The sequence below is a fragment of the Choloepus didactylus genome, chromosome 18, assembly GCF_015220235.1.
Source record: "Choloepus didactylus isolate mChoDid1 chromosome 18, mChoDid1.pri, whole genome shotgun sequence".
Lineage (NCBI taxonomy): Eukaryota > Metazoa > Chordata > Mammalia > Pilosa > Megalonychidae > Choloepus > Choloepus didactylus.
The window spans coordinates 8,557,848-8,583,508 of NC_051324.1; the positions used below are offsets into that span (position 1 = coordinate 8,557,848).

At 49.6% G+C, this 25,661-nt stretch overlaps 1 protein-coding gene across 5 annotated transcripts in view; it reads left to right on the forward strand.

Annotated features, from left to right (window-relative positions):
- GAS7 (growth arrest specific 7) overlaps positions 1 to 25,661 on the forward strand; it is a 202,196-nt gene that overhangs the window by 102,168 nt on the left and 74,367 nt on the right. For 3 of the 5 annotated variants that reach the window (XM_037810088.1, XM_037810090.1, XM_037810092.1), the window contains exon 2: positions 18,829 to 18,949. In XM_037810088.1, the coding sequence (XP_037666016.1) occupies positions 18,829 to 18,949 (121 nt within the window). Of the gene's footprint in view, positions 1 to 5,539; positions 5,871 to 12,954; positions 13,103 to 18,828; positions 18,950 to 25,661 lie in introns of those variants that run through there. The other 2 variants (XM_037810089.1, XM_037810091.1) reach the window with 2 other exon arrangements.

The following is a 25,661-nucleotide window of genomic DNA, read 5'->3' on the forward strand; positions in this document are numbered from 1 at the left end:
TCTGCCATGTCCCTCCAAACTGGTTCCCACCTTGGGCAGATCTCTTTGGGTTGCTGGGGCTCGATTTTCTCATTCCCTTTGGAATCAACTTTTACTTTCTCCCATTTCCTCCCATGTCATGGCTTAGCTTTCCAGGGCTGCTATGACAAATATGACACAACGGATTGGCTTAAACAATGGGAATTTGGAGGTTTTGGGGGCCAGCAGTGTAACGTCAAAGTCTCGACAGCCGTGCTTTCTCCGGAGGTTGTAGCGTCCTGCTACTGGCCGGCTGCAGACTTGGAGATCTGTTGGCTGACTTCTCTGCCTCCATCATGTCCTCCTCTGGAGGCTTTCACTGACTTCTCGCTTCTGCTGACTGACTGTGTCCAAATTTCCTTTGCTGACAAGGGCTCCAGTCCCGTGAACTAAGGCTCCCCCTGACTCAGTTCAGCCTCATCTGAAATAGGATCTTCCGAGAGCACATTCACAAATGAATCCACACTTAACTAATTAATTTTCAGAGGTCCTAGATAAAAATGAGATCACACCTACAGGGACATGGATTAAGGCTTGAACAGGTCTTTTTGGGGGGACATGATTCAGTCCCCAACAGTTACCAAGCCTTATTCTCCTTTCTGCTTACCCTCTCTGTTCCCATCAGGCCCATCCTTTCATCCCTGCTGTCAGGCACGTTCGGTATCTCCCCTGACAGCCCCCAGCTGCACGTGATCTCGCCCTGCTCTGATTTCTAAGAGCTCTCGTTGTCTGCCAATTTATTGTTTGGCACTCATCGCAGACTCCCTTGTGGAGATGTTCTTCTTTTTCACTTGGGTTGTCTGTACCATGTTTTCAAATTCCTGAAGTCGGGTCCTTTGTTTCCCTGCATCTCCCCAGCCTCTTTTACTGCCCTGCACCGTCCACAGCATTCAGGAGGAGGGAGATAGGAAATACTGGTTGGGTGGCTGATGATGTAGCCAGGGGACCCCCACCCCGGGGGTGGGGGGAGACATCCTTGAGTCCCTACGCCCTGGAGACTGCACAGGCAGGTGGATACTTTTCTCCTTCATGATGATGAGGCAGTTTGGAAGAGTGAGTCATCGCAATTCCCAGATGCTCTTTCTTATTAATTATCATTATAAGATAACACGATTCATCCTGCAGAAGACAACGGCCTACAGCGAATGAAGCCTATTTTGTATGACAGTTTTTGGTGCCACTGAATCAAAGAACAGTAACAAGAAGATTGGTCCCATCTAACCCAGGAGAACTCAGCTTGGTGGAAATGACTGTCAGTTTTCTTGCTTTTGGATCAGGGATCTCCTGCAGTTTCTTGTTTGTACGTGTGACCCCTATGTAGAAACCTACATATTTGCAGAGGCCAAAATGGGGAGAACCATATCGTGCATTTCATAGCCAGCTCTGATGAGAGAGGACTATCAGTAAAGCAAAACTAAAATGAATTCTGGATTGAGGCACTAGGATAAATGCAAATGTGGGTTTACATGTCTTACATACCAGAGATACTAATTTCAGTGAATCCTAAAGAATAAAAAGCCTACAGGACTAGTTTGTTCTGCTTGGCTCAGGTCAGAGCAGATTTGTTTCCTGGTCTATAATGGCTCAGAAGGGTCCTTTGCCATAAGCTGGGGGCTGCGCTGGGATTTGCTGTAATGGTGATTTCTGTTTGTTGCCTTTGTTGCCTGTAGTGGTATGTTATGGTCTGTGATGTTTTGTCTATTCATCTGTGTGATGGTGTCAAAGTGGTGTCGGAGACAACTGTTGGCACTCAAGGGCCTTTGAAACTCCACCTTGTTTGCTATTATAGACCAAGATGCCCCAGGCTGTGAAAGCTTCCGTGGCCATTTTAATTCCGCAGCACCTGGAAGACTGAAGGTAAAGGTTTTGGCCATCTCAGTTCAAATGAAGTTTTGCGTTTATCTTCTCATGGGCAGTGTATTAGCCATGATTCTCCAGAGAAACAGAACCAACAGGATGTATCTGTACATACATGTAGGAATTGACTCATGCGACCATGGGGGCTGGAGCCCAAACTCCATAGGGCAGCCGCAAACTGGAAACTTCCATAAAGGTGAAGTCATATACTCCAGGAGAAGCTGGCCCTAATGAATTAGAGCAGAAATTCTTCTTTTTGACCTCTGATATCCTCAGTTCTGGCTTTTAAGACTTCCAGTGGATTAGATGAGAAGACTCGCCACATTGCGGAGGGCCGTCTCCTTTGTTGATTGTAGATGCAGTCAACTGATTGTAGATGCAAATCCATCTGTGCAGTGCCCTCCCAGTAACAGTCAGGCCAGTGCTTGCTTGGCCAAAAAACTGGACAGTATAACCTAGCTAAGTTGACAAATGATGTGAACTATCACAGGCAGCAACCCATTGCCAGGAGCAGAGAAGCACTGTGCTCCAATCTATGACTGCAGTGGTAGGTTTGATCCCAAGAGTTGATGTGTGGATGAGCCGCCCTGACTCCCTTCCCCTACCTTGAGAGACAATCCACATAACTCAGCTGTCGATGGAGGGCTCTCCAGGTCTGGATACGGATGCTCACTTTGTCTTGCTAGTGGCTGGTTTGGGACCATTTTCCAAATGTAGAAGTACAGATTCAGCAAATTGTACTTCTCTTGTTTCTTCAGATGGGGAGGGGGCCCCATAACCAGTTTTTCTGGCTCTATTCTCTTCCTCATATTTAATCTTTTTATATGCTGATGTGATAATTTTTCCAAAGCCCAATCTCCTCTGCACAAAGCCTGCCCACGGTTTCTTGTTACTTATAGAAGAGAATCTGAATTTCTTAGCCCCTGGTGTTCTCGTGGCTTCCCAGGATCTGACTTCATCCTTAGCTACTGTTTTTCTCACCTCCGGTGCCTCTTAAGCTCCATGTTAGTTTCCTAGGGCTGCCCTAGGAAAGTACTGCAAACAGAAGTTTATTGTCTCGCCGTTCTGGAGGCCAGAGGCCCAAGGTCAAGGATCGCCGAGCCCGCTCCTTCTGCAGCCCCTGGGGGCTGCTCCTTCCTCGCCCCTCCAGCTTCTGGTGGTGGCCGACCACCCTGGGCGACCCTTAGCCGGTGGCAGTGTCGCTCCAGTCTCTCCCCCTTCCTCACAGGCTGTCTTCTCCCCTGCACCTGTGTCCCTGGGTTCACGTCTTTCTTCTCACGAACACACCTGTCACTGTGTTTGAGCCCCCCCCCCCCCCCCAATCCAGTCTGATCTCATCTCAGCTTGATTCCATCTGCAAAGACGGTGCTCCCCTGGTGCTGGCTGGGGGTTAGGACGTGAACGTATATTTTTTGGGTAACACAGGTCAAACCGTCACACTCTCTAACCGAACACCTTTCCTCACCTCCTCTGCACGCTGTCTCCTCTCTGGGCCTTCAGCGTGGCTGCCCCTGTTCCCATCTGTCCTTCCTGGTCCATTTCAGGAGCCTCCGTGTTCTCCTCTATTAAATAGGGATGATGATGGCACTTTCTTGGTTGAGTTTTTAGGCAGGTTAAATGAAGTGAGGCACAACCGCACCGAGAACCGCACCTGGCCCACAATGAGGACGGTGTAAGGTTGTTGTCGTGGTTTGTGACAGATCGAAGCCAGTGGATTGGAGAGGAGAAGTGGGAAGTCCCCAGGCAGCCATACGTTGGCTCTGAGGAGGGTGAGATGCCACCAGGGTTGGAAGGGAAAAGTCCGGAAAGGTGGAACACAGACGCGGGAGGCAGTGGGTCGATGTATGGGGTGAGGAGGTGAGGGGGCGTGCACTGCCGTCCACCCCTGCCTGGGAGCCTCCAAGCATGTCATATCCCTAAGCAGAGAAACCTGGGGTCTTAGTGTCCTACAACTTCTGTTACAAAATGTCACAAACTGGGTGGTTCAAACTGGGATTTCATCACTCCCAGTTCGGAGGCCAGTGGTCCAAAGTCAAGGTGATGGGGGGGTTCTGGTGGTCGCTCACCGGCAATCCGTGATGTTCTTTGGTTTGTGGCAAAGCTCAGTTGCATGGCTCCATCACACAGCCACCTCTCGCTCTGTCTCTCTGTGTCTTAAATTCCTCCTCTTATCAGGAGGAAAGAATTAAGAACCCACCCAATTCCATTCTAATATCCTTATCTCCAAATAAGGGCACATTCTGAGGTCCTGGGAATCAGGACGTCAGCAGTTCAATCCCTAACACCCACAGCTGACTTTAAGATGCTGACCATGTTGCCTCAGTTTCCCTGAGGTTGGCCCTGCTACAGATGCCCCAGCCGTGTCTTCCAGTTGGACCTTCTGGTCAACCTCCCAGAGTGGCTGGAGCAGCTCCCCTGCCTGCTGCACATTTTGTCTTCCTTGGAGATTCTGCCCTGAGGATCTCGTGATGTGGTTTGAGCTGTCTCTGTGGGTCCCAGACTTTGTTAGCGTCCACAGGAACTGACACTCCTGCTCTTTTGGCCACTGCTGATAGTAACAACAGTCATAGCAGCTTTTATTGAGCACTTACTTTATCCTGGACACACCCTGCCATGTGTTTGCGTGAATTCTTCTCCTTTAATCCTCACAACCCTTTGAGAAAGATGCTATGATTGTCTCCATTTCACACAAAAACTTGGAGGGCTTGCCCAGCACCTCACACCTAGGGAGGTAGTGGAACAACGAGCATTTAACCCCGATCTAACTCCATCCCCTTTACAATTCTCCTGATTTCTTATTCTCCACCCAAGGAGCTGATAACGAAACCTCTTCGTAAGTATCAGCTCATTCATGTTCTTGAGAGAACAAGTGATGTTTTATAGGAAGCTGCCCAGGCCTCAGGTCCTTCCGGAAAAACATATTTAGTTCTATATAAAGAATCAGTTCTTAAAATCCCAAAGATTTCCATCTGAAAGCAAACACAGAAATCTGTGACATTTTAAGTGCTAAACCTTTAGCTGCTCCAAAAAGCTGAGCTAAATGGAATGACATGATATATATTTACCAAGGATCCTGGATCTTCAAGATTTTATTTTATCAAGTCCCTGCCTCAGCACATATAGCTGGTGGACACGGTACTGCTCTCAGATCCCAGCCTTTTTTGGCTTTGTGGTCCTAAGACCCGAAGGCCCTTTTTATCTAAGATGTTCAACATTAACTTCTCTTTGCCCACTCTCCAGCCCACTGTGGTGGTGATGAAGACAGAGAGAAGGCCACACACCCACAACCTGTACCCGTCTGGAAGCTCCAGGTTTCCCACCCTGGGCTGGTCGGACACAATGGTTCTTTGGGGGAGAATTCTCCGTTCTTTTCATGTTGGTTTTTATCTGGCCTTGGGTTCACGCAGCTGGAGCTGGGGCCGGGGCCAGAGCCGTGACTTAGAGTTGGGAAGAAGTTGACGGAAACATTCTCCAGCAGGGCTTGGGCAGGCCCGCGGAGTCCTGCCTAAAATCCAGTGGACAAAGCATCTCTTGTCCACAGCCCCAGGGGTGGGAGGCAGTGGTCAGTGGTACAGGCCGGGCCATTGTGTGCTGTGACTTCAGCCAACTTTTTTTTTTTTTTAGCTGAGAAAGGGGAAAAAAGAGAGAGTGAAAAAAACAGAAAAATAAAATAAAAGCCTCCAGAAACTTTGCATCTGGAAAGTCCAAAATGAGTTGTTGATTTCCCAACGAGAGCTGGAGTGGATTTGGAAGGAACTGTGCAATGTAGTGGGTTTTTTGTGAAAGAAGAGCAGTGAGAAAAGCCACAGGGACATCCTTCCTGGTGCCCAGAGTGCTGACCCTGGGGTGGCAGCTTGCCTCAGCCTCATTTCCCTCACGGGGTGCCATGGAGGAGAAGCTGGCAGAGACCCGGCCCTGAGTTTGGGGGCTTGGAGGGGACCCAAGACTCTCCTCTGCGTTAGCAGCCCCCGAAGAAACTTAGTTCTTCTCTGATGGTAAGAATCAGCTCTGCTGTGCCCAGCTTGCTTTTCTTTGCATGTTTCTAAAACGACTTTAACATTTTAAGGAGGCAGCTCTGCAAACCCTTAAGGATTTGGGCAGAGCCTCAGAGGCCATGGGGACACGTTTCACAGGCATAAGCGGGGGAGAAAAGGAGACATGGTTCATCACATGGGAGATCAGGAAAAGAGGAGGGGAGATGGAAAAAGATGTCAAAAGGGCTATTTGTGGAGGGAGGGGGGTCTTGGCTCTCTCAGGTACCTGTGGAGCGGTTTCGTGTTGACTGAGAAGCAGAGTGGTGGTGTGCATTTAGATTTAGGCCAAATCCTGCCTTTCCCACTTAACTTCTCCCAGAGAAGACCCTTGGCTTTTACCCATCCCGTGGCACAGGTCTAGATGGGAGACTATAAGGTAAACTGTAAAGTCCTACATGAAGATAAGAGAGTGAGGAGGACATAACTCCCCAGAAGGTAGTTTAGTATCTGCTCAGTGATGCATAGGAGAAAGGCGAGTCTCCAAGGTTGGCCAGATGCTTCCTCCCAGTTTGGTGGAAAGTGGGGTGGGGGACTCAGAAGAGCCTCTGTAATCACTGCTGTGGTCCCCTGCTCACGCCCCCTTACCTTTATCTGCTTCCTTTGGGAGGAGGGACCACTCATCAGCCACGACTTAGGGTGACCACTGTCAGAAGAGCTTCACAAGGCTCTGTAAAGCCGGGCGGGCTCCCAGCATGTGTGGCAAGGCCAATCTGTTTCCACACATGATCTCCATCCAGGAAGCTGTCTCCCACCCAGCCAGGCTGGTCAGCTGCTCGGATTTTGTGGGGCTTCCAATAGAAGCCACAGCCAGTGCCACAGGAAGAGCTCTGGTGCTTGCGATCCAGGTGCACCCTCTAACTCACAGGGCTGGGAAGTTCGCTTCCTGGGGCAGCTCACTGCAGCACAAACCTTGTAGAATGCACATCCGGGTTCTGGGCTGGGGCCTGAGAGTCTGCATTTCTAACAAGCTCCCAGGTGAGGTCCTTGCTGCCAGTCCAGGGACCTCACTAGAAAGTGCCCAGACCAGTCAATCAAATTCTTAGGAAAGTGACAGCTGCCCAGGATCTGACTGCAGAGAGCTGGCTCTCCCGGCACGTTGGCTGTGGGGTGACAGGGAGGTTCGTGGAGAAGAAGGGATAGGCAAAGGTTAGCCCTACAGGGGCACCCCAGGAGTGGGAAAGGGTCCAAGCATGGCTCCTTGGTAAGTGGGTGCAGGCACCCTCAGCAGAGCATGCCCCAAGCTCCAGTGGGCCGTGAGTGAGCGGCGAGCCCCAACATGCTAACTGCCGGCAGGCCTCGAACAATTCCCGTGGAGCCTGTCTTTGGGGCAGGGTGAACCCTAACTTCTGAAGCGGCAGATGGCAGCCACAGAGATGGAAGTCCAGGACAGCAGGGCAGGAGGTCAATTGTGAGGCGAACAGAGCTCAGGACACATTTGTGGTTCTGTGACTGCCTGGGCAGGGCCAGACTCAAGGGCCATGGAAAGGAAGGGCTGTCAGGAAGTCAGGACTGGCCATGGGGAGAAGGAGACGCTCAGAACACCCAGGTGGGCAGGCCAGGGTCCAGGGCTTCCTCTCAGGGAGGATCTGATACCTCTGAAACACGCATCTACACTCGAATGCGACTTGTTTTCCTCCTACAAAAGTGGCATCTTCTTAAAACAGATATACGGATAGTGACATTTAGAATCATCGCATATTAGGCTGTTAAAACAAAAAAGGAAAAAATAAAGCAAAACCTTGGAGACCAGCTGGTCCAACTTCCTTATTTTAGAGATGGGGAAATTGAGGCCTCCCAGCAGAGATGAAGTGGATTGCTCAAGATTTCTCAGCAAGAAAGCAGCAGCTTTGGGGCTGCCGCCCACCCCAGGCCTCTCAATTCACCTCCCATGTTCTTTCTTTCCACGATGCCAATCCTTGATTGTAAGCACCTCGGCTGTATTTGTCCAGTTTATACACATTGGCCACGGAGGCTCCGAAAATGCCAGCTGAAATGGATTGACTGGAATTGCACCCCTTTCTGACACGCTGCAACTGTCCCAGCGGCTGGTAGACTTCAAACCAGTTAGGACCCATTTGGAACTGTCACTCTGAGGCAGGGAACTTTGATCAGTTCATCGGCTCACGGGCCCCAAGGACTGTAGGGTGACTGGAATCAGCTTCTGTGGGGGGAAGGCTTCCTGCTTTGGTTTTCCTTTGCTGCCTGTGGGGTGCTCCAGCCAGCAACTAGTGACCGCCGAGGGGGCTGGTTGGATTCCGGGGCACCCGCCTTTGTGTCCTGATGAGCTCCAGTTCCTGGTTCCTTGGTGACGAGTTGAGGTCTCCAGGGAACGAAGCAGCCAGCCCAGCTGCCTGACTCTTGCCTTTCTTTAAGACGTCCCCAAGTCCCCGAGGAACCCTGCTTTTGCTGTTGGAGCATTGGGGGGAAGCAGTGGCATCGTTCACACTTGCATTTCCTTTCTGGTGGGCTGGCAACTTTGCATGTGGTCCTGGGGCGTGTCACTGACTAAGCTAGCAACTTTCAACTTCCTTTCCTCCTTCTGAACTTCTTAAATTCAGGTAAATTTGGTTATGGGGTTTTCTTCAGTGGGGTGACAACTTTAGAAAGCACCAGAAATAATGGCATAAGGCATTTGGGGGGTTTGTACCTTAACACTAAAAGAAGGCTGGGGGGAGGGAGCTTTGCTAATATTTTTCTCTCTCCCTCTCTCTTTTTTTGCAACACAAAGTGTTGGCAAAACTCTTTTGCTTGCAGTGTTCCTCCTCTGTAAAGGAAAATTTGACCAAGAGTCAGCTGGGGAGGCCTTCACCTCTGCCAGGAGCTCCCTGTTTTAGGGGAACAGTCTTCAAAATGTCCTTCACATGGGGTGTTTTAGGGGCAGGATATTTGATATCATTGTAGATTTAAACTACTATAGAAAATCTAGGCTGTCTCCCCAGATCATCAAGCTCTGAGACTAAGGGAAGCTCTGAACTCTGGCCCAACTCCTTCCTTTGACAGATGAAGACATTTCAGCCCTAAAAGGTTGTAACAGTGACTAGTTGCAAAGGGGAAGAGAATCCACATTTTCAGCCTCCCCATCCAGGCTGGAGATAATGGCCTACGGTTTGGTCTCCTGCTTTGGACGTGTATTTAAAGATTTCCGATTTTTTGTTAAGTCCCTTCAGTTTATGAGTATCTCGGACATTTTTCTTTCCCACCAGTTCTGATTAGGATTTGGTCAGGTCATTGTAAGGGTGTCTAGACCAAAAAAGTTTGCATGTCGTCTTCTTCAGAGCCCAAAAGAGTTTGGGGAAAATATGCAGCAAAGAAAGTGATATTTCAAGAACACTTAACATCTCTTGTCAGGAAGCCTCTGTCATCCCTTTTATTTATGTAGCTGCTTCTTTTGCAAGCTTGCTCTGGACCTTTAAATGCCTTGAAATGCCTTTTGTGGTGGTTTTGGGCTCTGTTGCGAAAGATGTCCATCAGATCGTAGAACCAGAGCATTTGCGAGCTGGCAGCCCCCCTCGTTTTACAGATGAGGAAACCGAGGCCCAGAAAGGCTAAGGGGGTTGCATCCATTGCAGCTCGTTGCATGGAGCACGGCGTCTCTTTTTGCCCAGTCCCCTGTCCTTTCCACTCGTGCCTTTATAGCAGGAGCTGGAGGTAGGATTTCAGCAGGGCCCACGCTATTTTTAAACTGCCAGGCAAGGAGTCAGAGGAAATGAACAAACATTCCTCAGCAGACCATCGGGAGGTTGAGAGTTTGAATAAAACATCTCCAATAATCAAAAGCTGGTGTGTAGAATCACTCAGGCTTTCCCTCAGTTGGAATCCAGAGCTGGGACAGGCTGCCGGGGAGCAGGATCGTTGCCCTTCATTGCCTTGAGACATCAGGACCAGAGAGACGGCTTAAGGGGCTTCCTTTGGGGTCCCCCCACACACACTCCAAGCTCCACGATGGGGAATTGGCCCCTGCCTCCCATCTTACTCCGCAGCTATCCTCCAGGCTGCAGGAGCCCCCGTGGGAAACATTGCCCTGTGGCCCTAAACAATCCTGAGGCCCTTATGCTGGTTCATCAAGGCCGAGAATCTCCCACGAGATGTTGAAAAGCAGGTATCTCAGAACCCTGGCTTGCTGTATGGTGCTGCTGGGAGATCCAGCAAAAGAACCAGCTCTCTCAGAGGTGAGAAGTTTGCTGACATCAGAGTTCCTCTTTCCTTGCGTTCTCCCCTCCTGTAAACTGGCCCTCCTAAGTTGTGTCAGTACGGCAGCTACGATGATAATAAAAACCTCTCTCGCCTTGTTGGGAAGCCAGGCTGCCTGCAGAAAACGCCACACCCACGGAGCAGACCCTTCACACATCGGGGTGGTTCCTTCTGATGCTCCACGGGTTGATCCCAGGCCATTTGTAGCTTCTGAACCAAGAGGGGCCGTCCAGTGCACCCTTGCAATTTGCAGAATCGTTTGCAAACCTTGTTGTCAGTCCCTGTCCCACTGGAAACCCTGTATTTTCCAGCTTGGTTCGTTTTCCTGTGACAGCTGACTTCCTGTTCGCTTGCATGGACCGCATTGTAACCTTGTTAATCAAAAGTCCTGATTAACCAGAACACTCCGTTCCTTCATAGGGTTGGAAAATAGCGAGTTGGTTATTCTGTGTCCTCCCCGCCACCCTCGCCTTCGGGGAGGCAGTGGGGCCTTTCAGGCTGGCATTCGGGGTGGCCCAGATCCACCGCTGAGCCTACGAGGAAGCAGAGGGGTCTGGAATGACTGAAGTGGTTCGGCCTCCAGGCCCACGGGTGCTGGGAGAAAACCCCCATGGCACTGATGTCCCTCCTTACGGCGGGTGCCAGTGACAACCACAGATTGTGGCTTTCTCCTTCATCTTCTTGGACGGGGACAGTGGCTGGCTGGGGGAGGGGAGACAGGGAGGGAAGGTGGTTCATGTAGATGACTTGGGCATTGGAGCTGGCATCCCGGCTGGGGACCTCTGGGTACCCACTCTTAAATGTCATCCAGGGAGGTTTCTCTGGGGGGGTGGAGTGCTGGCATAGGCAGGTTGGGGACTGATGCCAGCAGAATGTGCGTATTTGCTGACCCCATCCGTCTGCCCCCAGTAGGGAGGCCCCAGGATACTAGGTTTGTACCAGGTTTGAAAGAGTTGTGTGCACATTTGACTTTAAATGGCTAAAGCTTTGCTTTGGGAAGTTCCTTTCGTGGACCCACAGACACTGCTCTGCTAATCAGATGATACCTAATAGGAGGGGATTTTAGGGTGCACGTGGAAAATGCTGGCAAAACCTCTGACAAGTCGCTCACATTTACTGAGATGTTTGGTAAATAGAGAAGTGGAAGGAAGAAAGGTGGCCCTCGTGGCTTTCTTTGGCTTTTGTTGGTAAAAAGCTGGAGGTGAGCCTTATGTGCTTGTCCCCCTTATCACCCAGAGGTCAAGCTGCACAGGCTCAAGGGCAGTTTGTTTTGTACGAAACTAATTCTCTCTCTCTCTCTCTTCCTAATATCAATTCTACATTATATTGCCCCCCCATGTGGATTTTCCTTCTATTACAACCCTTTAAATTGTCTACAAACTTCGTCATTTCCTGGTCCCCCCACCCCCTTTTTAAATATTATTTTGATTTTTTTTTTCAAGCCAGCTTTCCTTTTTTGCATCAGTTTGTGCTCTCCTTGTGATGAAGATGGTTATTATTATTTTTGTTCTTGTTTCGTGGATGCCATAACTTCCCGCCTTCTATTGAGGTTGATTGATAGTTTCTTGAAATTTTTCTTCTGGGCGTTACAAGAGATCATTATCAGGAGTTTGTGCTTTTCAGATGTTTGGCTTCCAGATACTGTTCCTCAATCTATTATTTTTTTTTGCAGTGAAAGGAATGCAAGGAGGATCCTTTTAAGAGCTGGGTTTTGTTCTCAGATGGGACATACACATTGCTTTGATGGCCCTTCTCTGTCTTCCTGTTTGGTGAAATCCCCTCCTCAAATCTGCTTGAAGCCCAGTCCCTACTACAGTTCTTGGTTTCCATCCATTTACTAATTCATTCAAAAATCAGTCGTATTCTGGATGCTGTGCTGAGACCAAAGCCATGAGCAAGACAGCCGTGGCTTCCTGCTCTTGAGTCTGTTTTCCATTGGGGTGGTCTCTCCTCCTCCTTCTGGCTAAGTCTCTGAATCGCCGATCCCTAGAAAAGTAAAAGGGTGCTACGAGGATCTATTCTGAATCCACACCAGCCCATAAAACTACCAGTGAGGAGGACTTCACTTCCAGAATGTGCCACTGCCACAGTCCCCACTTCTGCGAGTGATTTTCTGCAAGTTGTCATCTCGGAATGGATAGAATGGTTGTCAGGGCTGGAGAGGAAAAGTATCTCACCTGTGAGCAGAGGAGAGTTGCCCAGTATTCGTGTAGATACAGACCCAGAGGCTGGTGACATCGTTGGGCAAGTGGAGCTCTGTGTCACGATGAGCCCCTTAACACGTGGTTGGAGTAGATCATCTTTCTTTGGGTAGCAGTTCCCAGCTTTGTGTGGGAGTCTGTCCATCCTCAGCAGGTTCTGGCTGAAAGGGATTGGGGTGGGAGTGAGTTGCCGCCCCTCCATCCCCGCCCACCCCACATTGCTGAAGTTGTTCCTCCCAGCCTGGCTGGGCCTTGGTCTTCTGCGTGGCTCCTTCTGCAGCGCCTGGTGTAACTGGTGGGTGTCAGTTTTCTGTCCACTTGACTGTCAACCCTGCTGAGTGCAGAGCGGACGGTAGAGGCCATTCTGGGGCTGCCTACGGTGCGCTCTCAGTGTACCACTTTCCTCCCTGGCCGCTTCCGGCTGCTTCCGGTGCCCCAGCTGACTCCGTGGCTGGGGAAGGGAGAAGTTGCTGGAGAGCCCTTTGTGGAGGAGCCTTCCAGCACTGCCAATCACGGCACCGGGCTCATTAGCAGTCATTCCCATGGCAACGGGTCTGCCAGAAAGTGGCTCGTTAGGCTGACAACTTCAGAGATGTTATATATAGACGTGGGTGTGGGGGGGAGTGGAGGTGTGGGGCCCTGTGGATGTGCCTTTCTTTAGAGCTCCTCTTGCTTCTGGGTTTGGGGTGACAAGACGCGGTGTGGGGAGCCTGAGAACCGCGTGCGCTGGCTGCTAACTGACAGGCCTGACCGCTACCCGTTACCCCGGCAGGTTGCATTTGCTCACATCTGCAGGGGAAGGTAAGAACCAGGGTCAGGGGGACTGGAGTCCCAGGTTGAACTTGAACAGAGTAGGGGAGGCCGTGGGGAGGGGTCGGCATTGCCTGGAGGTGACGGAGGCAGCATTTGAAGGGAGTTTGGACCAAGGGATAGGATGCGTTTCTTGAATAAGCAGCTATGTGTCTTTTTTAAAAATGTGCTTATTAAAATGTCACGTTCCCTAGTTTAATTTCAAAAGTGATGTTTTCTCTCAGTTGCTCCTGCTAAGGCTGCAAAGCAGCAGCCCCAGAGTTCAGTGAACAGAAGACTCACCGGGGATACTTGCTTAAAATGCAGGTTCCCAGGTTCCACAACCCTGAGGTTGATTTGGTGGTTGGATCAAAGCCGAGGAATCTGCTTTTTAACCCACGTCCGAGGTGACAGATGGGGTGTCCTAGGGACTGCACTTTGAGAAGCACCACAGTGGGGAGGAGGTTGCTTTGAATCTCTGGAGGGGTTCCCTTTGCTTGCTTGCTTATTTTTTTTTTTTCCGGGGAGAATCGGTAGCCATCATCAACAGGAAAAATTTGGGGGTTGCGTTCTTTTAAATAAGGAGGCGAGGAAGTCAGCCTCCGCTGGGCAGTGTGGCTGCTTGAATACAGGCGGTGATATTTTTGCACCTCTCCTGGGAAGGCATGTGCTCTTAGGAGACTGTGAGACAAGCAGAAGGAAGCCGAGTTGGGAGCTGGGAGGCAGATGGTCCAGGTGAATCAGGCCCGCGTTGGCATCCTCTGTGGGTGGGAGCTGGGATGTTACCTGGCTCAGGTAAAGAAATGGAGCTGATATATGGATACCCGGTGAGCGACGCGCTGAGGGTGGCATGGGTTTAGATAACTAGACAGACATCTCCAGAACAAAGCTAGTATTTTAAAATTTTTCTTTATCATTTAATTAGCTGTGCAGCCTTGGGCAAATTATTTAACCTCTCTGAGCCTAGATTCTTTATTTTAAAATGGAGAGAAAAGAAATGCCTGTGTGGCAGGCTTGTCGTAAAGACTGGAGATAATTGTGTAAAGCGCCGGTCCCAGGCCTTGGTACATCAGAGACACCTGGTGGCTGGTAAGCTCCCTTATTGGCAGGCTTAGATGGGATCTGTGCATGGGTGTTTCTTAAGGACCTACTAAACTAGGGTTCTGAAGACACCTCTTGAATGAAATAGTGTGGATTTGCCCATATGCAATTTCTGGGGGGATGGAAGATCTATAGCTTTCTTCAGATTCTCAGAGGGTTTCCAAGTACAGTGGAGCAGATTGTTTACTGAGCAAGGGGCAAGTGGGGGTTAAAACCTAGCCCCACACTCTGGCCCAAGGCTGGCCTGAACAGAAGAGGGAGGAGATAGCTTTTTATAATCCCCACAAAGACTTCCTATGCGTTAGGTTACGAACCACTGGGTTGGCAGAAACCAGCCCCGTCCCCACCCTACTGTTTCCCCTCCACTCCTCCCACTGCTGCCTCTGCACTTGTCCCTTCCAGGTAAAAGGTCCCCAACCCTCTTGGCCAGGGTCTACCTGGGTCTCTAGTTCCTACTCCCAAGGGAAGTGTTGACACACGTGAAGGAGAGAAGCCACAGGCTGAGAGAGGGAAGGGAAGGATTTAACTTACCAGGAGACTAGTTAAAAGACTAAGTTATGGAGGGATGTTAATGACCGGGTAGTTAGTTACCCTCTCCCAGGAGGCCGCCTGCTCCCGCCCCTCCCTGGCCTGGGACTGGGGAGGTTTTCACCTCTGCCCTCTCCCCATCTCTTGAACGTGTTTTTATTGTGATAAAATAACATTTACCAATGGTGACATTTAGTGTATTCACAGCCCTGTGCAGCCATCACCAGTGTCTAGTTCTAGAACATTTTCATTCCCCACAAGGAAGGCCTGGGGCCGTCCACTCTCTCCCTCCACCCCTCACCTGCTCCTCTCTCTGTCTCTCTGAATTTGCTTATTCTAGATAGTTCCCGGAAGTGGAATCCTATACCACTTGTCCTTTTGTGTCTGGCTTCTTGCACTCAGCATAATGTTTTCGAGATCCATCCACGTTGCAGCATATGTGTCAGGACTTCATTCCTTTTCATGGCTGGATAATATTCCCTGGCATGGACCCGCCGCTTTGTTTATCCATCCATCTGTTGATGGGCACTTGGGATGTTTCCACCTTTGGGCTGTTGTGAATAATGGGGCCGTGAAAATTCATGTACCAGTTTTTGTTTGAACACCCGTTTTCAGTGCTTTCAGTTATATTCCCCTGAGTCTCCACTTCTTGACTCCTGACTTCTTTCAGGTCAGCCAACAGGGGAAACTTCTTTCTGAGAGAGGGAAAGGCAAGGGGACGTGGCTGTCTGGGGGAGACGGAGGTGGAACCAGTCAGGTAGCCGAGACGGGGTCCCGAGGCTGCACCTTTGCCACGTTGTCCCCCGTGCCCTCCCCCCGCCGCCTTTGAACGCCTGGACCCTTCCTGGCTCAGTCTCCATCCCCCCTGGAGGGCTCGAGCCTGGGTCCTGTATTTCTTGGGTGGGGGAGACCTCAGGTCTGTTATTTCACCTGCTGGGGTGTCAGTAACCCTCAAATGTAAGCCGGGGCTTATTCTCACCCAGAGGATGGTTTAGATGAATGAGCCGAGTCATTCCAAGGAGGAAAGACAAGGAAAGCCTGTGCACCCTGGGCGGGGCAGGCTTTGTTCTCGCTGTGTCGTTGGTGCCACACGGGGCTTAGAAAGGTTGGGTCCATTTGCTCCAGGGGCTGTGGAGGGGTGCCCTGCTCCCTGCCCTGTCTCTCACTGGGCTGCATTGGTCAGTGTCTTAAGGGGTTAATCTTAACGTGCTTGCCTTTGAACCAGTGGTGAAATTCCAGACACCATGATGGTGAAATGGGGGTTGAGGCCAGGGTGGGTGGTGGGAGTGGGGTCGTGCTCCTGAATGTCACCTGTGTGAAGCCTGGTCTGGCTCGGCCACCTCTAATGCCATTGCCCATTTGTCGAGCAATCCTGGGCTGTTTGGTTCTGTTTTTGTTAATCTCCACAGTGTCTTTTACAACCAGGCTGAATTTCTCTCTCTCGTGTGTTAGAGGTGGGGAGACAGACAGGAGCTGCTGGAGTGGTTTGCCTAACATCATGCAGCTGGTAAGCCCTGGGTTGGGATTGGAACTGGCAGCTGGCTGAGCCCAAGGCCAAGCTAGTGCCATCTCTGCTGTGTCTCTGGGTCCCGCTCTCCTCTTCCATCTGGCCATGCCAGTCTCTGACCCTGGCTTAAAATCCTTGACAACCTCCCATTTCCTCTCCTGTTATTTGGACAAGCACCACTATGCCTTCCCATCTCAGGTGCTCTGAAACATGTGACTGAGGCAGAAGAGACCTGGCATTTTACAAACCCTGGTTCTAGAATGTTCCTCTCTTCAGTCAAACACTGACTTCCCCCTCATGTTTTACTCCCCACCCCACTCAGAGTCTCCCATATATGGCTCCTTCCCTCTGTCCTTCCTTTCTTTCTTCCTTTCTTCCCCCACCCACTCTCTCGCTTTCTCTCTCTCTCTCTCTCACACACACACACACCTTCTCTTCCTCCCTCCCTCTCCCTTCCCACCTTCCTTTTTCTTTCACTCTCATCTGTTTGCCTGCTTAGCTATCCAGCCAGCCAGCCAGCCACCTATGCACCCACCCACCCATCCTTCCTTCCTTCCTTCCATCCATCTACCCACCCTTCCTTCCTTCCTTCCATCTGTCCATCCATCCATCCATCCATCCATCCATCTACATCTCTCCATCCATCCACCCATTCACCCATGCATCCATCCATTCACCCATCCATCCATCCTTTTACCCATCCATTCATCCATTTACACATCTGTTCAACCATTCATCCATCCGTCCATCCATCTCTCCATCCATCCATCTCTCCATCCATCTCTCCATCCATCCACCCATTCACCCATGCATCCATCCTTTCACCCATCCATCCATCCATCCATCCATCCGTTCACCCATCCATTCACCCATCCGTTCACCCATCCATCATCCATCTGTTCATCCATCCATCCATCCATCCATTCACCCATCCATCCATCCATTCACCCATCCATCAATCCGTTTCACCCATCCATCCACTCATCCACCCACCCTCCCTTCCTTCCTTCCATCCATCCTTCCATCCATCCATCCACCCATCCATCCACCCATCCACCCACCCATCCACCCACCCATCCATCCATCCATCCATCCATCCATCCATCCATCCGTTCACCCATCCTTTATTCATCATAGGCGACTTGTCTTGCCCGTGTCTAGGAGGCCAGGTGAACATGCCCAGGTGTGTTCTTGGGGCTTAGTGAACACGTTCTGCAGGTAAGGGTGTGGTCTGGTGGGACACTCACCTGCTCGCCGTCTGGCTGCTGTCCGTCTCCCTGGAACCTGGTGTTTAGAAGCCAGTCTTCCATAATGAGTTGAAAAGGCTCTACAGGTTAACAGCTGTAGGAGGCAGAAGCTTTCAGGGCAGAGGGGAAGGCTTTTAATTGAATTGTGAAAATTCATAATGAAATCTACACAGCAGCCACACAGAAGGCCAAACAGAGGGTGTATTTACTGGAAATCCCGGGAGTGGCTAGGATTTATTCATCTCCCTCCTGGAGGTAAGCGGCGCACCGCAGGGAGCAGAGCACATGGTTTGCAGCCTTTGCAGAGCTGGAGAGGCATCTGGGAGCTGTGTGTCTGCTGCTCGCCTTTGATCCATTACCTTCCCGGTGAAGCAGTGACAGAGGCCACCTCCGTGGCCATGGCTGGGGGATGCTGGGGACATTGAACTTGAATGTTTCCAAACAGGATCTGGCTTTGCTGATAAATCCACAGCCCCTTCCCTTCTGTGGCCATGATTCTGATTTTTGGTTAATTTTTTCTAAAGGCCCAGCAATTGTGTAGGCTAATTTGGACCCACTGTCCTTTTTTTTTTTTTAATGTTCTGTATCAACTTTTACTTCTGGGTTTACTGAAGAAAATTTAGACTGAACAGATTAAGTAAAAGTAAGAGAATAAAAACCACCCATAATCCGACTACCAAGAGATGACCACTGTTTCGTTATGTTTTTCTATGTTGTATCAATAGCTTTCTCTGAGTTTTTTAAAGAAAGGCAGTATAAATGTGTGGCTAAAAAAAAAAAAAAAAATTAAACAGCATGTAAGTGCCTATGAAGAAAAGTCAGCCTCTGCTTTGTCTCAGACCCCAGTTCTTTTCATCGGAGTGATTTGGACACTCAAAGAGTAAAGCCCCATCTGGCTCTGCATCGATTCTCGGCGTTACTGTAGAATGTTTTACATCTCGCTCTGCTGCGACTTGCATTAATTACTTCTGTTAGGTTCTCACAGCAGGCCCTGAGCCTCGTCTCCTGCTCTCTCTGTACTCGGTGGTCTGTGGATATCAGTCTTCGGCGTCCCCAGCTGTGAGGGGTTTCCTAGGGGATCAAAGAGGAGAAAGCCCATCTCAGAGCTGGTGGGCTTTGCCTCTGTGCTGCGGGGGGCCATCCCTTCTGTGGTTGCTCTGAAAGAGCAAGCACTTTAACCCCTCTTGTTCACACCTGAGCCACTTGTGCCCCCCTATCCCCGGGGCAGGCTTGTGGGCCACGCACTCCCCCACATGGAGTGATTCCTGGGTGACCTCATTGGCCTCTGACTTCGTAATTTATAAACAGTCGCAGAATTGCCAAACGTGTGTGACCTTTTCTTTCCGTCCCAACAGAAGCCTGGGATGGCCCCCCCTCCGCCGGGAGAGGAGAGCCAGGCCGTCATCCTTCCACCTGGCTGGCAGAGCTACCTGTCTCCCCAGGGCCGACGATACTACGTCAACACGTCCACCAATGGTGAGTCCTGCTCCAGGGTGCCTTCTGCACCAGGCCCCCAGGACTCCGACTCTCCGGGGGGGTACTTGTCCCCATCCCTCCTTTACTTCTAGTTCTTGGGCTTTTTCTTCAGAAACCTCCCTTCAGAGCTGCAGTAGTTGGAGTTTTGCTCTCCTCATCATGCTGCGTGGTGGGGACCCGAGTCTGGGTACGTGGTTCTGGAAGTATATTCAGAGGGAAGCTGTCCTTCAAGGTTGGGGTCATCCCCAAACCTCACAACCACCCTGGGCGTCTTTAACAAACTCACCCTCACGGTCCGAGGTGGGCTGTATGTTCCAAACAAGAATCTCGAAAGGCTTCACGGTCAAAAACTGGTTTAAACCAAGTTCAACAGGGTTAAGTGACTGCGTGATTTCTGGCAACTTTGAACGTACCCAAGAGCACAGAAGCCCCAAAGCAGGGATTGCAAACATCAGGTTTCCCTAACTGATTTCCCCACGACGATCCTTTTCTTTGTCCCCGTCTCTCACTGGACCAACGTTTCCAGAAATGTGTTTTGAGAAAGGTTGGGACTACTTTGGATTATTTATTCTAATTGATAGTACACGTTCCTTGAGCATTTCTGAGTTGAGTAAGGACCTCACTTCCAGGGAATGGACCCCTCCTTTAGCCTTCGAAGTCTTCCTGCCACAAAGAGAACTCCCCCAGGTCCTCAGTGCTTGTGGGCTTCCCGGGTGGTTTATGGATTTTCCGTGATATCTGGGTTGTATAGTTTCCTGCAAGTAGGCTGGAGAAGGGACGTAATAGGAGGGTGTGCTGTGGGGCAGGTTCTAGGAGGTGAGCAGGGCAGGCTTGCAAGCTATATGGTCTTGGGTGAAACAGCTCTGTCTCTCGAGCTCCACGTCTCCACAAGGAAATTGCCTTGGAAGAATGGAGAGGCTGGACACACGGAACGTTAGCCTTGGGGAGAATCACAGGTGCATGCCGAGACAGAACGTGAAGTCCTATCTGAACCCACTTGTGGCTCAGTGATGGCTTCTCACTTCCCTCCTCCGTGCCCACCTGACTTCATGGCCACCTCTCCCCACCTGGTGGGACCATTCATATCCCTTTGATGCCGAGCCAGCACACGGAGGGCTCCGGGTGACGGGAGCTGCTGCTGCTTAGAGGGAGGAAAAGGGCGGGTGGTGACAGCTGCCACTCTGGGTGTTTGTTTGTTGGTAACCCCTGGCAACCCGGCCTTCTGCGGGTTGGAAGGGGCTGTTCTAGTTGAAGAGGCAGCTGGGTTTCTAGGAAAGGGGAAGTAGGACTATTTCTAACCTTTCTAATCTTAAGCTTCCTCAAAACAAACACACGAGCCATGCGCTGTTAGCAGAGGCCCGAGTTGTCTGTTCATCTATCTGCAGCACCCATCTGCAAAGTGCAGCATTTGAACCAGACAATCCTGGATCCACCTGTTCCTGAATTAGTCACTCTGTTTGGGGCGAGGAGGGAAAACGTCGCTTTCTAAAACAGCACATTTGTCTCTTTTTTTCTCTCTCTCTTGTTCTAATTAGAGAATAATACATTCTCGGAGCAAAAATTCAATAAAATATAAAATAAAAATCCTTAGCCTCATTCCCCAAGCTATGTGTCAGGCATATCCTTCTCATATTCAGATTCTGTCTTTCTAAGCATATATATATGCTTATTCTTTTTAAATAAATTTGAAAACACTATCCACGGTGTTCTGTAAGTTGCTTTGCCAGTGCATTGTGGAAATGGTTCCCTACCTGTGCATTTTAGTGTAACTCATTCTTTTTAATAAAATGCATGCGTGTGCTATTGTTAATTTAACTAGCCCCCTATTTATTAATGGATATTTAAGTCACATTTTACATTGATGGACAAGGGTCTGGCAGCTTTTTCCAGGAACCCAGACTTCAGCATTTGCCATGAGCCAGAGTTTTTTGAGGGTCCTGAGTTTTTTTAGGGTCCTGGGACACGTGATTCCAGAGAGGCTCTTGGCCAGGGATCAGCAAACATTTTTCCATAAAGGACCAGCTAGTCAATATTTTAGGCTTGCAGGCTGTGCAGACTGTTGCAACTACTCAGTTCTACTGCTGCAGTAGCGTGAAAGCAGCCACAGACAATTTATAAACAAGTGAGTGTGGCTGTGTTCCAGTCAAACTTTATTTAAGGGCATTGAAATTTGAATTTCATATCATTTTTACATACCATGAAATACTGCTCTTCTTGTGATTCTCGTTCAGCCGTTTAAAAATGTCTGCAGAAACCATTCTAGGACCTTGGAAATAACAGGTGGGGGCTGCAGTCGGCCGCCCACTCAAGGCTAAACCTTCTCTCCCCACCCTGCCCCTCCTTCTGTGTTATGCTGATGCTAATCCAGTCCCTTGGTCTTGCATTCTAGACACACACCGGTTTTAATAATTGTTCAGTTCATTGTGTATCTGTTTGATGGATTGAATTGTTCATTCAAAAAATACGTACAAGCCTGAAATATGTGCCAGACAGCGTACCGGATGCTGGAGATGGCAGCTGAAAAAGCAGCAGGGCTTGCCCTCGAAGTGCCTCTCTTCTTGTAGTTGAGGGAAGGCTTTAAATGCATACGTATTTGAATTACAGTCATGAGAAGGGCTGTGAACGAGAAAGGCTGTTTTGAGAGCATTTCACAGAGTTCAGGGAGGGCTTCCTGGAGGATGAGGTAGCTTCGAGCTGAGACTGGAAGAGAGGACGAAGAGTGTGTTGTGTTTGGAGAAGCAAGGGAAGACATGGGCAGGGGGCGCTCAGCAGCCCTGGGGAGGGAGCGGCTGGAGGGTGGGGTGGATGGTGCAGATCTCAAACATCAGATTAAGGATTTTGCTCTTTAGATGAAGGGCGTGGGAAGCCCAGATGTCTTTCCGACTCTTCTGGAATCCTTTCTTAGATTGATTTTGCTTCTGCTGCCGTGATATGTTTTGAATTTTTGGATTTGACTGTCGGATGTCTGCAGGAAAGTATGGCGTAGAACAGCCCCTTGCTTTTTTCTCTTACCTGCGTTTATCTCGGCTCTGGAATCCTCAAGGCGTCTGGGTTTGTACCTCCTCCCTGCTGGGCTGGACTCTTCCCCCTTTCTGCCTCCAGCTCCTGGGTCTCCTGTGTCCACGTGGTTCAGGGCAGAGATGGCCACAGAGGCCTGGGCTGGGGCTCCTGCTCCCCCTTTGCCTGTCCACCTTCCTTCCAAATTCTTCTCTCTCCTTTCATCCCTCATCTCTTCTTTTGCAGCGGGCACCTGTTTGTTACAGCACATACAAAAGTAACTACTTAAAAGCTCAGTTTGCATTGGTTTGTCCCTGCTTTGGCGTTTCTGCTCATTTCCCAATCCATTTAGGTTTTGAGTGATGGGGATTTTCCCAGATCTGGCACTGTGTGCTGGGCTACGGGGACAGAAAATCAAACGATGCGCTCTCCGTCTTCAGGAACTGAAGTTCTGTTGGGGCCAGAGAAACACAGAAACCAGTAAACTTTGTGGGCGTTAGTGTAGAAACTGGGGACTCCAGGAGGGAGTAGTCGGCTTTATCCAGGCGTGACGCACGTCGAGGGAGTGGCCCTTGGTTATGGCACCAACAGAGGCATGGCCCCAGAGAAAGGCTGCTGGCTTTGGCATTGGGAAGTCACAAAGCAGTGAGAGTTAGGGGTCTGGCCTGTAAAAGGCCTTATGAGGATTCTGACGCATTGGGACTTTTTCTGTGGGCAGCGGGAAGCCATTAAAAGGGTTGAAAGCAGTGGTGTGACCATAGTCAGGATATTGCAGCAAGACGGCTTGTTCAGCAGATTAGAGGATTTGAGGACAATAAGCATGCAGGCCGCCGGACTAAATGAGAAGCGAAATAATGAGGTCAAATACCAAGTCCACAGCAGTGGCTGGGGAGGAGGAGAGAGAATCTGTCAGGCAGGAGGAGGCGGGACAGAGAAAGAGAGATCTCGGATTTCTTGCAGTTCTCCCGCTTCTCTGCCTGGTGTGCAAGCCATGTAATGAGAATAGAGGACAGGAGGAGGGGCAGGTTTGGGAGAAAGACGACGAATCCAAGTTGAGTGTATGGTTCCTTGGGGCCATTCAGGGAGAGACATCCAGCAGATGTTTGGATCATTGGGTTTGTGACTCAGAGGATGCCTGGAGAAGAGATGTAAACGGGAAGCCATCTGGGTGCACGGCTTGGCAAACAGATGGCAGGATGGATTTCATCCCTCCGCGCCCCCTTGGCCTGGCACCATTGTGCAGTCACCAACCTGTGCAACCACATGTGGCGGCCCAGAATTTGCATTTCAGCAACAGAGAGGTGAAGCTGGAGAACGCAGGAGGAGGTCACCTAGGGCCAATCCTAGGAGAGAGCCCTATGGACCAGTGTTTAAGAGTGGGGGGCGGGTGGCGGGCAAAGGAGACTTTGCAGGAGTTGTTGGAGCTTTGAGGACCCAGAACATGGAAGTGCCATTGAAATGCAAAGGAGAAAAGATTTTCAAGGAAGGGAAATCCAGAGACAGACTGAAATTTTGGTCTGATTTATGGTAAGGGTGATATTTTAAATCACTGGGGAAAGCACAGATTGTTTCTCCTCCACTGTCTAGGAAAGGGCTCCATTCCCATCAAAAGTTGACACTGCTGAAAATTGGGGTTGTGTTTACTTCATGGATACTGAGCTGTTCTCCATAGCCTGCCCCATCCTGGGGCCTGAGCCAGTGTTGTTATATGCTCAGCAGAGAATTGTATTTCAAGAGAGAGAGCACAACACCGTTTGCTGCCACTTATAACCGGAAAGCCAGATACTCACGCCTCCTCACGTAAAGATGATACCGTCATAGGGATTTAGGTCCTCTTTGGAGCACTCACCTTTTAGATATTGCTGAGGACGCATTTTACCATTTGGACATTGAAGGGGTATTGCAAGCCACTATCAAAGGACTCGAAGGTTAGTTTTGTTTAACACGTGGGTCAGCATTCACCTCTTATTTATTAGTCTTGCATATAGTTCTGTGCTGTCTGTCTATTGTATCTCTGTCTTTCATTGATATGATAGGAGGGTGATTCGAGGGGGCTGCCTTAGCCCGATGCCTCTAGAAAGCAGAGCCTGAGGCGAGAATTGAGTGTTAGCCATTTGTTCAGGATGTTCTGGCCGTGTAAGAAAGGGAGGGAAGGCAAAGGAAGATGCCACATGTTACTGGCTGTTGATTCACGATGAGTTGCAAAGAGACCCAGCAGGTCTGTCACAGATGTGTTCGCTTGGCGCACAGCACTTCTCTGGAAGGGTTGCCGGGAGGAGCTATGCCTTTGAGTAATGCAGGGGAGAGCAGGAGGGGGTCCCCACTGGCCAAGAGTCTCCTCTGGACACCATTTCCCCACACGGATTGTGCTGAACCATCTCACCCCCAGCAGCCTCTCGGAAAGCTGGAGTCCAACCCCACACAGTGATGCTTCATCCCAGGTGGGCGGGTAGCTGAGCTGGGTGACGGACATCCGAAAAAGGGAACTACGAGGAAGACCCCAAGGTCTTTATCCAGTACAGAGGCTCTCTTGTAGGAGCACTGTGATGTATATCTCTCTCTGATGGAAGACTTTGAGCCTTCATAAAATTGGGTTTCAATGGCCAATGGCTTTTGCTATGGAATCCTAGAAGGAACCTTCCAAATCAGCTAACACAGGGTTTGCAAACTGCAGCCCTTGGGCCAAATCAGCTCACATCCTGTTTTTGTAAATAAAGTTTTATTGGAACACAGCCACGTCCATTTGTGTATGTGTTGGCTCCAGCAACATTTGCATTACAATGGTAGAGTTGGCTTCTTGCAGCAGAGATCACATGGCCCACAAAGTCAGCCGCATTTATTACCTGGCCCTTTACCAAAAAAGTTTGGTGATCCCTGGTGCAACAAATAGAACCCATTCGTTTTACACATAAGGAAATGGAGGCCCCAAATGCTGAAAGAACTTGGTCAAAGTTCTTTGGTAAACCAAAGTATGCCCAGAACCCCAGTAATCTGATCTTTTCTTTTTGCCTCAGTGTTCAGGAGGAAGGAGGATGGAGATGGGTCGTACGGACTTAATTTGTCATAAAGATAACTGACTTCACAGATTAGTAAAAAAAGAAAGTCATCTGAAATAACATTTTTAAGGAAAACGTACCTATCTCATTAGAGCATCAGCCAAGACTCAGGAGAGCTTGGAATTATTTTTAAGCTCTTTTGACAAAGAATCCATTTGTATAAATGTTTTGTTATGTTTGTAAATGAAGTGTGAAGGATTAAACCAGGATTTGAGCTTTTGAACTCATTTGCTGAATGGTAGGCAATTTTCTTGATTTCTTGTTTTAATTTTTCTTTAAATGAATGGATTCTCATTTAACTTGATTATTCCAGGAGCTAATGGAGCTTCTGGATAAGCTTTCCAGAAAACCCTTTTAAAAGCATTTTTCAAGCTTTACTTTGTTACAAATAATTGGGTGGTTTTCTAACTCGCCCAATAGAACAGTCCTGATAATGCTCTGTTAATAAAAGTTGCCCTGAGAAGCTTCCACAACCCAAAACATCGATCTCTTTTCTTCTGTCCATCTGTCTTGAACAAATGTGAGAGTAAAAGATGTTTGCATTTGGCACATTCCATTGATTGAATTAGCTTTTTTCTGTTTTTATTTCTTTTTTATTTTTTTGTGCTCATGCACATTTGAGTGTTATTATTTTTCTTTAATGGACTGTTAGTGGAAGT